This window comes from Bos indicus x Bos taurus, chromosome 13 (genome assembly GCF_003369695.1).
Source record: "Bos indicus x Bos taurus breed Angus x Brahman F1 hybrid chromosome 13, Bos_hybrid_MaternalHap_v2.0, whole genome shotgun sequence".
NCBI classification, from domain to species: domain Eukaryota; kingdom Metazoa; phylum Chordata; class Mammalia; order Artiodactyla; family Bovidae; genus Bos; species Bos indicus x Bos taurus.
In genome coordinates this window covers 65,651,322-65,665,276 of record NC_040088.1, presented here as the reverse complement: position 1 = coordinate 65,665,276, position 13,955 = coordinate 65,651,322, and the positions used below count along the sequence as shown (strand labels likewise).

General features: G+C 40.2%; 1 protein-coding gene and 1 pseudogene across 1 annotated transcript in view; one reads left to right on the top strand and one right to left on the bottom strand.

Moving 5' to 3' along the window:
- YME1L1 (YME1 like 1 ATPase) overlaps positions 1-13,938 on the bottom strand; it is a 33,161-nt gene extending 19,223 nt beyond the window's left edge. The window contains exons 1-3 of the mRNA XM_027560105.1: positions 13,107-13,938; positions 7,472-7,603; positions 307-469 (exon numbers count right to left, since the gene is read on the bottom strand). Of these exons, the coding sequence (XP_027415906.1) occupies positions 307-469; positions 7,472-7,603; positions 13,107-13,139 (328 nt within the window). The 5' untranslated portion in view covers positions 13,140-13,938. The remainder of the gene's footprint in view (positions 1-306; positions 470-7,471; positions 7,604-13,106) is intronic.
- LOC113903635 lies at positions 9,410-11,037 on the top strand (annotated as a pseudogene).
- Positions 13,939-13,955: the final 17 nt, after the last annotated feature.

Below are 13,955 nucleotides of genomic sequence, written 5' to 3'. Positions count from 1 at the left end.
GGAAACCAGAAGTATGTTAATAAGTAACATGAAAGTGTAAGTGGCTCAGCCATGTCCGATTCTTTGCAACTCCACAGACTGTAGCCCTCCAGGCTCCTCTGTCCATGGAATTCTCTAGGCAAGAATACCGGAGTGGGTTGCCATTCCTTTCTCCAGGGGATCTTCCTGACCCAGGGATCAAACCCGTACTGCAAGTGGATTCTTTACCATCTGAGCCACCAGGGGAACCCCCTAACCTTGTTATCTATTAAATTATCAACAGTACTAAAATGGCTTACTTTCAAAACATAAAATATATTAACTTACCATATTTATTTTCAAAGAAGGACTGTGCAGATACATGAGATGTATGCCAATGGGAAGAAACATTTTTGTCCTTATAAAATCCAGGAAGTAGACTGTCTACTAGTTGATCAATCTGTCCAATTTTTAATTCAGATAATCCAAGGTCCCTTAAATTAAGTACAGGCTGTAAAAGATTGAGTCAACCATATAAGCATTATTATTTTTTAACTTTTTATTGACATATAGTTGATTTACAATGTTTCCGTTGTTTAGTCGCTAAGTCATGTCCCACTCTTTTGTGACCCCATCAATTGTAGCCTACTAGGCTCCTCTGTCCATGGGACTTTCCAGGCAAGAGTACTGGAGTGGGTTGCGGTTTCCTTCTCCAGGGAACCTTTCTGACCCAGGGATGGAACCCACGTCTTTTCAGTTATATATATACATACTCATGTGTATATATACACACATAAACACACACATATGTGAAGTATGTGTGCTCAGTTGTGTCTGACTGTCATTCCATGGGACCTCCCAGGCAAGAATACTAGAGTGGGTTGACATTTCCTTCTCTGGGGCTCTTCCTGACACAAAGATAGAACCTGCATCAGCTACATCTCCTACATTGGCAGGGGGAATCCTTACCACTAGCTCCACCTGGGAAGCCATATGTATATATATGGCTTTCTACCACATATAAAATTTTATATATATATATAACTTTCTACCATAAGTTACTACAAAACATTATATAGTAGGTCCTTGTTGTTTAGCTCAGGTAGGCATTATCACATCAAAGTATTTAACTTAAAGAGTACTTATTAACTAAAATAATGTGAATTTTTAAAATCTAATAAATGTATTGATTCCCTTTTCCTTCAAATATTTAAAAAATAAATTGGTATGCATATTTTTATAGTTCTAGCTTTACTGAAGTCAACCATGTGAGATCTGACAAAGCTTTAAAAAAAAAATCATACTCCCAATAGTATTAGCAGTCCATGGAGCTTTAATGGCCATAAACAAAAGCCCATTCAATAAACAATTGCTGAGATCCTTATCTGAACCAAAAGGTTCTATAAATTACCCATATCTAACTCCTAGTAAAGAGAAATATTGAACAAAGCAAAAGATGTGTGAAAACCAGTCAAGAGAATACATTCACTTTAAAACCATTCTGAAATAACTAGAAATTAAATAGGAGTGAGCTATTTTCTTGTTCAAACGAGCAGACAGGGAGCCACTAAGGACAAGTAACAATTTAAAGTCCCAACAGCTAAAACTTGAAGTCAGTCAGTCAGTCAGTTCAGTCGCTCAGTCGTGTCCGACTCTTGGCGACCCCATGAATCGCAGCACGCCAGGCCTCCCTGTCCATCAACAACTCCGGAGTTCACTCAGACTCACGTCCATCGAGTCAGTGATGCCATCCAGCCATCTCATCCTCTGTCGTCCCCTTCTCGTCCTGCCCCCAATCCCTCCCAGCATCAGAGTCTTTTCCAATGAGTCAGCTCTTCGCATGAGGTGGCCAAAGTACTGGAGTTTCAGCTTGAGCATCATTCCTTCCAAAGAAATCCCAGGGCTGATCTCCTTCAGAATGGACTGGTTGGATCTCCTTGCAGTCCAAGGGACTCTCAAGAGTCTTCTCCAACACCACAGTTCAAAAGCATCAATTCTTCGGCGCTCAGCTTTCTTCACAGTCCAATTCTCACATCCAAACATGACCACAGGAAAAACCACAGCCTTGACTAGATAAACCTTTGTTGGCAAAGTAATGTCTCTGCTTTTGAATATGCTATCTAGGTTGGTCATAACTTTCCTTCCAAGGAGTAAGCGTCTTTTAATTTCATGGCTGCAGTCACCATCTGCAGTGATTTTGCAGCCCCCAAAAATAAAGTCTGACACTGTTTCCACTGTTTCCCCATCTATTTCCCATGAAGTGATGGGACCGGATGCCATGATCTTTGTTTTCTGAATGTTGAGCTTTAAGCCAACTTTTTCACTCTCCACTTTCACTTTCATCAAGAGGCTTTTTAGTTCCTCTTCACTTTCTGCCATAAGGGTGGTGTCATCTGCATATCTGAGGTTATTGGTATTCCTCCCGGCAATCTTGATTCCAGCCTGTGCTTCTTCCAGTCCAGTGTTTCTCAAGATGTACTCTGCATAGAAGTTAAATAAGCAGGGTGACAATATACAGCCTTGACGTACTCCTTTTCTTATTTGGAACCAGTCTGTTGTTCCATGTCCAGTTCTAACTGTTGCTTCTTGACCTGCATACAAATTTCTCGGGAGGCAGGTCAGGTGGTCTGGTATTCCCATCTCTTTCAGAATTTTCCACAGTTTATTGTGATCCACACAGTCAAAGGCTTTGGCATAGTCAAGAAAGCAGAAACAGATGTTTTTCTGGAACTCTCTTGCTTTTTCCATGATCCAGCGGATGTTGGCAATTTGATCTCTGGTTCCTCTGCCTCTTCTGAAACCAGCTTGAACAAAAAACTTCAAGTAAGAGAAGTAAAACTAAACAAAACAAGTAAAATATCAACTTTTTATGACTGATGTAGTCAGATCCCTGGATTACATAGCTCTGGATTGATGTTCAGGTGCTAGACAATTATAAGCTTTGTAACAAGTCCTTCACATTCTTAGAATTCCTTTCCTCGTTAGGAAAATGATTATAAAATATATCCTGATTATTTCACAACAGGATAGTATGGATCAATGGATGAGATCATGCCTTGCCCATCTACATAGCCTAATATATACAGTAAGACAATTAAAGTCAGAATGAAATATTTAATAAGTGCTTTTTAAGGTAATAAAAACTGTACAATATAAGGCACATTATTATAATGGAACCAGAAGGACTACAATATTTAAAAGCTACAAAGATATTTTACCTTCTAAAATGGGGAAACCAAAAAGTCTATTTACAATACAAAAAGAAACACAGATTTTTAACTAAGAAGATTATTCACCTTACTTATTGGGTATCAGGTCCTAGGAACACAAAGAGAAATAAAGTACATATGAGTATGATAATTACCATACTACATGGTAACTCCTCTTATAGAGGTATTTTTTTTTAAGTGGTAACAGAACACAGAACAACCAATTTCCTAAGTCAGATAAGGTTTCCCAGAATTAACACTTAATTCACAAATGATGGGGAAACTTCGGGGAAGAGGACAAACAAAAAGTCATCGGAGGGCCTGGAATGTTTGAGATGCAGTCAAGTTCAGTGACTGAAGAAAGCAGTAGAAAGAAGGGCTATGGCCAAATTGTGAGGAGCTGTGTTTGAATCTAATTCTATACCTAATATCTTTAGTTTTGTTTTAGAGGAAGAAGACAGAAGATAAAGATGATAAGCTGGAGAAAAGAAAGCTGATATAACAAGAGAAAAAAGGCATGAACCTGAACTGAGCCCTAAGAGGGATGCAAACACCAAGTGGCAGACAACAGACATCTGAAGAAACCGGTGAAGTGCAGGATTATGAGGGAGGGGGGTTCTGGACGGATGCGCTGGTTATTGATCTGCTGTCTCTCGGCTCCTCTTGGTCCTCTCTCTGGCTCCACAATCATGTATCTGGGTCTCTTTAAATAGTCTTCCTTTGTTGGCCAGAACATTAAGTTGTCAGTAGAGGGCACTGGAGAGACTTCGTAGGAGCAGTTTCTGTTCCTGGTTCAGGCCACGTATTATGTTCACTCAACAGGCTCCTGGGTGCAACACCCATGGTTTCTCCAGCATCTGGCTCCTGCAGCTTCTCTGAAGCCTGGCTCCTGTGTGCACAGCTGCCAGCAGTACTTGGCAGCTTTCCCACAAAGAGCTTCTCCTGGTACCCAGGTGGCAGATTTCCATCAGGTTCAGATTGCACAGCACCAGCGACTTCTATGCCATTTAGTGAGCCAAGGCCATACCCTCTCCAACAACCTCAGAACCTCAGCCCAAGGGTGGAGAACTCTTCGTGGGTAGCTCAATCCTGGGAGTATTAGCTGCTCCTTGAATCTGCAAGTCCTATATATTTCAAGTTCTCTTTACTTATTATTAGCCAATCCCTAGTTATGCCAATCCCCTGTAAGACCGATGTTTTTAAAATAGTCAACTAAAAATACTTATTCTGTATATTAAACTTGCACTGTTCAAATGACTATGTGGTCTCTCTCTCTTGGTTGGACCCAGACTGACAAAGAGGTGCTAAAACCACTGTAAGATCAAATACACTGGAATCTGAAGAAGTAGTTCAGTTTTAGACATCTTTATTTTGAGGTCCTTGAAGTCTGTCCAGAGGGTATTTTAATAAGCCACCAGATAACTATTTTAAAACTTTAGAGATACTTTATAGAGTTGAAGGTAGATGTGGGAGTTATCAGCATATAGAAATATATAAACATTAAAATAGATAATCTGGGAGACTGTGGAGAATGAAAGTTAGATTACAGGTAAATGCATCCACTATTTAAAAGGCTGGCAATAAAAAGAAGTCCAGCAAAACAGAAAGAGGAAAAAAAAAAATCAATGCAGTATCACTCAATTTCTGAGTACTCTGAAAACAGTGGGTATTCTTAAGGAAAAGTTGAAAAAGTTGCAGATTTTTTAAAATGCCTGTATTTATTGCTAAGGAAACCAACAAAATACACCAAGCCTTCAAAATGGTAAAAGTAGTAGCCAAACTACAATGGGAGATGGTATAAATAAAAGCAACAATTTAAGTTCAGAATACTACTTTTTTATAAGTCTGAAAGCAAAAGGCACAGAAGTCAGACAGCTTGGAAGGAAGTTAAAAAGAAAGTTTTTTTGCTTGTATTGTGAGGTGGATGTCTGGATGAGTAAGACTTGATGAAAGCAAAGGCATCGCAGAACAAAGGAGGTCAGAGTAGAGATGAGGAAGGATGCTTAAGAAAAATGGAAATGTTTGTGAAAAAATAACAAGCAGTCACCAGTGATAAACCACAGGACTAATGAGGGTAAAGCAGAGGATAAGACACCAATTCCGTATCTGAAACCATCAGTCTTAAGCTCAACTTTGACTTCTAGAATTTAGTTACTGTTTAAGCTAAAATATACTTCACCACGGATCTAGCCATTTCACTTAATGAAATAGTCAAGTATTTAGTACCATGGAAAGTACAAGTGGTGCTGTTTATAGCAGAAAAAATTGGAAACAGTACCCAACAACAGACCGTAAAATGAACAGTCTGAAGTCATAAAAACTAACGTATGGTATAACGAGTTCATAAGACCATTAAATGATGAAGGAAAAATCTTAATCTGCATATACAGTATGATCCAACGATTACAAAATATAAAAGTACAAGGGAGAAAAGGAGAAGTAGGATCAAACATTAATTTCTCCCACTTACATAATATTTTCCAAAATTTCTGAAATGAACATAGTAGCGCTGCATGTAGCAATTTTGACACACGCAGTCATATCATTGGGAAAGCTCTCTCAGACTGTAACTGAGAAGGGTGTCACAAAACAAGAACGGACCACCTATAGAAAGATGCAATAGGAATTTGGCAGATAGTATAAAAGCGAACATAAAGACAAATTTTTCACCTACATAAAATTGTATTTCAAGACTTACCTCACAACCATCCCCTCATCCCACTCCCACCAAAAGCAAATATGGAAACACTGTCAGATTTCATTTTCTTGAGCTCCAAAATCAATGCAGATGGTGACTGCAACCACAAAATTAAAAGACACTTGCTCCTTGGAAGAACAGCTATGTCAAACCTAGACAGTGTTAGGAAAAGCAGAGACATCACTTTGCTGACAAAGGTCCGTCTAGCCAAAGCAATGGTTTTTCCAGTAGTCATGTATGGATGTGAGAGTTGGACCATAATGAAGGCTCAGCACCAAAGAATTGATGCTTTCAAACTGCGGTGCTGGAGAAGACTCTTGAGAGTCCTTTGGACTGCGAGGAGATCAAACTAGTCAATCCTAAAGGAAATCAATCCTGAGTATTCATTGAAGGATTGATGCTGAAGCTGAAGCTCCAATACTTTGGTCACCTGATGCAAAGAATTGGCTCACTGGAAAAGACCCTGATGCTGGGAAAAATAGAGGGTAAGAGAAGGGGGCAACAGAGGATGAGGTGGTTGGATGGCATCACTGACTCAATGGACATGAGTCTGAGCAAACTCAGGGAGACAGTGATGAATAGAGAAGTCTGGCTTGCTGCAGTTCATCGGTTTGCACAGAGCTGGACACGACTTAGCGACTGAACAACATATACTATCCTCTGCCACAGTCCCTCAAATGAGGACTAAGGATATAAGCCATTTACGGGCTAAAGAAGCTTCTGTGAAACTTAGCCACATATTAGAGTGTCTACTATGAAAAATGTATTCTGAGCTACAAGCAACTATCTTAGTAACAAGTCTTGTAAACACAAGTTCCTACATTAGCAATTTGGTATATACCAGACCACGATGATTTTACAATTCTCTGAATACGCAAAGCACAGTTTCATAGCTAATACATTTCATTTTCAGGTATCTGTGTTTCAACTGTTCAATTACACTGAAAGCTTCTATAAGGCAGCATATAATAATGTCTTGCTCTTCTGTCTTCCCTGAGACTTGTGGGGCAGTTGTGGAGTTAACTGTGGGATCCCTGCTCCACTGAAGCAATACAAAAGAACACTGAAATGGTATCACACAAGTAGTAACATAGGAAGTGAATACGAATACACTGCCACGTGCAATTTTTTATAAGATAAATGTTAAAAATAGGACAAAGTAATATTCTACACATACAACAAAGCCGGAATTAGATGTCTTTAATCCTACAACAGAGATTAAGCTGAAGACAGAAGTCACCCTGCTACAAATGCCTAAACATAGAAAGTTATTTCAGGCATGTTTACAATGTACTAAACCAGAAGGCAATGGCACCCCACTCCAGTACTCCTGCCTGGAAAATCCCATGGACGGAGGAGCCTGGTAGGCTGAAGTCCATGGGGTCGCTAAGAGTCAGACACGACTGAGCGACTTCCCTTTCACTTTTCACTTTCATGCATTGGAGAAGGAAATGGCAACCCACTCCAGTGTTCTTGCCTGGAGAATCACAGGGATGGGTGGGCTGCCGTCTCAGGGGTCGCAGAGTCGGACATGACTGAAGCGACTTAGCAGCAGCAGCAGCAAACCAAAAAAGCTTTCTCACACATCCAGGGTAAAAACTCTTACCTCATTGCTGGGGGCCTCGTGCTCAGACACTACATCTCGATGCTGGTTTTGCGAAATGGATGCACTGACAGAAACTGGTGTGGTTTTCGGTGAATGGAAGGCATTGATGAGATGACTCAGAGGAACTGTAACCTAAAAAAAGATAAAAGCTGAAAATCAGCAGTGCTTTTTAGAATAAAAACAGCAAAAAAAAAAACTTTTTATTGTCAGAACTGGGGACTGTACAAAGTTAAACATACATTCTTTATCAAAACTATACATTAAAAATTGTAAATACTCAGATTATTGCTGGTCGAAAACTACTAACTTTCAGGACAGCATTGGGGCTATATACAGCAAAAGTACTAAAAATACATATATTTCATTGTTGTAGCAACCTAACTCTAAGGGATTTATTCCAAGGAAATAATCTGGTAAGTAATAATCTATGCTTGCATATGCCTAGATGACAATTTTCATCAAAGTATTTTAAAATTTATGGAAAGCTAGAAATGTCCAAGAATAGGGGAGTGGCTAAATAAACAATACCACAACAAAAATGAAATATCTCACAGACATGAAACGAGCAAGCATATATCCAGAATTTTGTAATTTTCAACTTCCCTACTACACCACCCCACCCTATTCTGGGCCACCAGCATCTCTAAGTGGATTTTTTTTTTTGGTATGTGGATTTTTACAAACAGCAACCTAACTTCTCTCCCTGAATCGCCTCTATTAAAGCCAGTCAGATCTCATCACTCCTCCACTCAAAACTCTCCAATGGCTTTTCTCACAGTAAGAGTTGATGTCCTGACAACGATGACGTCCTGGCTCTCTCTCACTTCTGTGACCTGATCCACTATTAAGTTCCCCTTCAGTCTCTCTGCTCCGGCCCCCTTGGCCCCCTCGTTGTTCCTGGAGCACGCCTGGCAGGCTCCCACTCAAGGATTCTGCACTGCTGTGTATTCCCATCTCTCCAGTTAGTCAGAGAGTCTGCACTCATGCTTCCTTCAGTACTTAACTCAAAAGCAACCTTTTCATGTGTCTTTTCCCTGGCCAACCTACTAAACAACCCTCTCCTAAGAAATATTCCTTACTGCCTTCCTCTGCTCTATTTTTCCTTCTTGACATTTATGTTATCTAACGCACTTTATGTATTTACTTGTTTATCTATATATTGTTTACTAGAAACCTCAACCTAAGTCCCCTTATTAGCATAAATCCTGGTGGGTGATCCAAACAGGGGCTTTAAGAATAAAAACACGCCTATTACACAGGAAATTTCAAGGGCTTCAGGAGCTCTGTGCCAAGAACTGGGAACAAAGACCAAATATTTTTATTTATTATACCACATTCTCCCACTGGAACGTAAGTTTCATGTCACAAGGGATTTCTTTCCTGTATTTTAATATTTTTCTCTTTTATTTATACATTAATTTACTGTAAAGTGTTTTTACATAATACTTACACACCTTAGATTTTATTTTTCTCTAACTTTCTCTATTTCATTCAATACTGTATCCCAGTGCAACAATAATGTACACAGTAGTTGCTAAATAAACATTTGTTGAGAAAATGAATAAACTAAATGGGCTCTTACTATATGACAGGTTTTATACTATATGCTTTACTTAACTCTCTCATTTAATCCTCGTAAGAGACAAACACGTTAGTTACTTCTATTTAACTGATGAAGAGAGCAAGAAATTAGATTCAATGTCATGTTCCACGTCATTCAGCAAGAAAGTATAATATTAGAGGAACGATTCTAACCCAGATAATCTGACTTCAGGTTCCACTTAAAGATTTTTCATCCCATGGTTACTGATGCAGAAGTAAAGTCATAATATTGTTATATGAAAAAAGCAAGCTATAAAACTTTATGTAACTTTTTTTTAAAATTATGCATACAGAACTTTCCTGGTGGTCCAGTGGTTTGATCCCTGGTCTGGGAAGATTCCACAAGCCACAGGCAACTAAACCAGTACGCCACAACTACTGAGCCCAAACGCTAGAGTCCGTGCTCCTCAACAAGGGAAGGCCTCACTCGCTCCAAGTAAAGAAAGCCCAAGCACAGCAATAAAGACCCAGTGCAGTCATGAATAAATGAATAGTATGCATACACATATTTGTATAGAGTTAAAGGGATGAAAGAAGTTATTCTAAAATGCAGTCTCTTGGAGTTGTGGAATTATGGGTGATCTTTATTATCTTGTATTTTTCTTTTCAGCATTTTTGGCAATGAGTGTGTATTAAGAGTAAGAAATGATAAGCTCTTTTAAAGCTGCAGGAATCAAATTAAGATACATATTTTCTGCCTATACCTTTAAAAAGTTTTATTTTACTTACTTATATTTCTTCCCATTCAGTAAAGAATTTAAACTGCTGTTTCCCTAGGTCCTCTGGAACAATGCATCTGGTCCCACCTATTACCTGCTTCCCTGGACCTTTAGGCTTGTCTTGGCTCATTTGAAGACCAGGCAGTTGATAAATCCTGAGGCTCGCTGCTCAGACTGACTCGGGTGGAATGTAAGAATGGGGCAAGTGTCCGGACTGCTCTCCTGGACACTGAGCAGAGTCCTGTAGCTCTCAGATCTCTCTGAGTGGGGAGCTGACCAGCAACCCCGCATCATGGAAGAGAAAAGAGCTAGAAGTTTATGACCTGATTCAAACTTTCTGGGACCCAGAGAAGCCCAATACTTTAGAAGAAATGGAAGTGGTAACAGAAAGTTGTGTGGAGGTTCAAGAGATAAATGAAGACGACTATTTGGTCATTATAAGGTTCACACCAACAGTACCTCATGCCTCTTCAGCAACTCTTATTGGGTTGTGCTTAAGAGTAAAACTTCAACAGTGTTTACCATTTAAATATATGTTGGAAATCTAAATTTCTGACGGAAACCACTCAACAGAGGAAGTTATGAACAAACAGATAAATGACAAAGAGCTAGTGGCGGCTGCAATGGAGAAACCCAACTTAATGGGAAATCGTGAAACAGTGTCTCCTTGCCCCTAAGAGCTGTTTTAAGAGCCACTAAACAGTAATCATTTGATATATTTGTTTAAACTCTTTGTAAAATGTAGAAGATTCATGTTTAATACATAGGTGATTTGTACCTCAGAGCATTTTTTAAAGGATGATTTCCAAGCAAGACTTAATTATAAGGTAGTAACCTAAGTCTGTTCAGTGTCCAACATTCTCAGGATTTGTAGCACTTAAATGATCAGCCAGAAAAATATTTTTTAGTTATGTTTAAGATGAGTCGCTATTTTTCTGATCCCTATTATGATATACCTGCTTTTCATGTCAAATATTTACCATGCCCAAATGTATTAAATCTAAATCACTCTGTAAAATAAATAAAATAGACATGATTCTTGTTAAAAAGAATTTAAATTGCTAAAACATGGTCTGATCTCTTCTCAATGAAAAACTTGACCCTCTGTCATACAATTTAAATTCAACTGTATTAAACCAATTAAGCAACCAGGAAATACAAATTGTGTTCTGGGCTTCCTGGTGGTGCAGTGGTAAAGAACCCACCTGCCAATGTAGGAGATGCAGGTTCGATCCCTGAGTCAGGAAGATCTCCTGGAAAAGGAAATGGCAACCCACTCCAGTATTCTTGCCTGAAAAATCCCATGGATAGGGGAACTTGGCGGGCCACAGCCCACGGGGTTTCAAAAGAATCAGACGTGACTGAGTGACTAAACGTTACTCTCTTCCACAGTATAAAATGCCTAAGAGTCCTACATGGCCCAGTTAGGACTGCCTGTAGTACATACAGCTCCTTCACTATCTCTACCAACATCACACACCACTAACTCCACTTAGCAATGATAAATTCTCCTAATATGGGATCTTCTTGATACCATGGACTTCCCCGGTGTCTCAGTGGTAAAGAATCCGCCTGCAATGCAGGAGACGCAGGAGTTACTGGTTTGATTACTAGGCTGGGAAGATCCCCCGGAGGAGGGCATGTCAACCCACTCCCGGATTCATGCCTGGAGAATTTCATGGACAGAGGAGCCTGGCGGGCTACAGTCCATGGGGTTGCAAAGAGTCAGACATGACTGAAGCAACTTAGCATACATGCACACTTGATACCAACTTCCTGCAGGTTCCAAAAGGTTTAATATTCAGAAGACCAAGTCAAATTTTTTTTCAAGTGATTGGCAGGACTCCACCAGACACTAGTAACACCTTCTTGCAGCCAGCTGATCAAACCAGAAACATCTTTTTCCATCATCCCTGATGAAATTCTATTCTTTTTTCAAAATAAATCTCATACCCTCCTTTTCATAAACACTGTCACCCCTTAGCAGTGCATTAGCCCCTCTCTGGATTACTGCAATAACATCCTTATCTGAAAACACCTCCACTCTTGTTCTTCCACATTCTCCACACAGCAAGAAGCCAGTATTACTCTGTAATAGACTGTTTTGTAAATCGGATCATGTCACTCCTTAACATGTTTAAAAGAATTCAGTCGTTTCCAAAAAATTGTAAATGAAATTCAAAGTCCCGTATAACTCCCTGTATGATATGTCAAGTCCTCTTTCCAACCTCCTTTCTGTCATTGGCCCTTTAATCACCAACCAGGCTCTAGCCACACTGGCCTTATTTTTGTTCCTCCAATCAGCTAGGCTTGTCACGATCTCAGAACCTCCAGAGGTTCTGTCTATCTGTTCCTGTCTATTCACGGGGCAAACTCCTACTCATGTTTTATTTCACGTCATCATTAAAGTTCCATATTTTCTTTGTCCACCTAGTACATTACTGAAGACCTATAAATAAATTACTTTTTTTTTAACCCAACGAGTACTAGCAAAACAAAAGCGAGTGGAGGTTACACAAAGGGACATAATTATAATCTTAAACCAAAAAAACTAAAGAATGTCAAAGATATTTTGAAAACTGAATGTATACAAAAACTATTTGCAAAACTGTGAAGAACTCTCAAAAAAAAAGTTATCATCAAAAATGATTTTTAAATGAACTAAGAACAAAACAGTCACAGGTGATAACTCCTGAGAGAATTAAAAATAAAAACCCTTGGAATCTTTTTTCTCTGCTCTTTTGCTTCATAAATGGAAAGATGACAAGGAGGCTGAATCAAAATTTTAACTGCAAGTAATAACTTAAAATATATGTATTAGTTATTGTTGATAAAAAAAAAAGAGAGAGAGAGACAAAGCATTCATAGAAGCTTGCAAATTTCTTCGCATGTCTGGGTTAAATGCCATTTAAAAAAGAGAGTCTGGGTTGTGAGTACCAGTCTCTGAAGACGCGGAAAGACAGAAAAGAAACATCACTTGCTCCCTCTACAGCTATGGTAGACTTTCCCCCTACCCACTCCCCAAACCCCACCCCAGAAATGCTTAGCACTAAACAGTGCCAGATGAGTTTCCAGCAAAAATTCCACGCAATCAAATCGGTAAGCCAAGATCTCCATCACGTTCGTACTATACTTAGGGTTCTTCGTCAGCCTTTTACTCAGCGTCGCCCGATCTTTTCTCAACACCAAGACTCCAACTGGATTAAACACTTTCCTCCTACGACCCCTTAAGGGAAACTGCTTCCAAGAAACGCAAATGGCAAACAGCCCGGAGTAGGGCTGGGACAGAAAAATAAACTGGATGCCGGACCCACCTGGGGCTGCACGGTGCTCGACAGGGAAAACATCTTCTCCAGGCCGTCAGCGACCTCACCCGCCTGCCAAAACTGTCCCTCTTCTCCGGTCCGGCGGGGAGGCGCTGAGCCCTCTTTTCCCTTCCTTTTCTCTCTCCGCGCTCTCACTCTTCCTAGAAGCGGAAAATGGCCTCCCCAACCTACAGCTGCTGCAACGACAGACAACCCGCCCCGGAAGGCAAGGCGCTAACGCACCAGTACTTCCGGGGCAGGTGAGGTCGCCACCCTGGGCAGCTGACGTCCCCGAAATAGTTCACTTTCACATTCAATAATACACGCGCCGGAGCCCCAAAGCTTTCTGGCTGTCGTTTTCTTTTTAAAGAGGAACGGCATCCACCCCGTTAAATCTTCCTCCAGCTTTCTTATCAATACTTCCGACATATTCTCCTGTTGTGACTGGGCCTTGAGCCATAATAAGCTCTTTTGCTGCAATTTAGTGCTCTTTATCTTCCCCACAATAAATAAAAAACTTCCTGTTCCAGATAGGCAAGTTACACCCAGTTAAAATGTCAAATTACAGGACCAGGCATGCGCTTCCTGCTCTCCACATGCGCTTCCAGTTTCTCCACATTCTATGATTTCACTGGTCACGGATTCACTGACCAGACCGAACTGGTTTACATTTCTCCCGCGGGTGAGAGGCCCCAAAGGAGTCTGGTGGGTTAATGCAGACCCCACCAGCCTCCTTTGGAGATCGGGATAAAAAACTCTTCAAGTCCGGTTATTCAAATTACAGCCCCCAAAGTCCCTTTCCCCATCGGCCAAAAACTGTCGTGCCGTCCCCATTCAGTGCGAATGAGGTAAATCAGC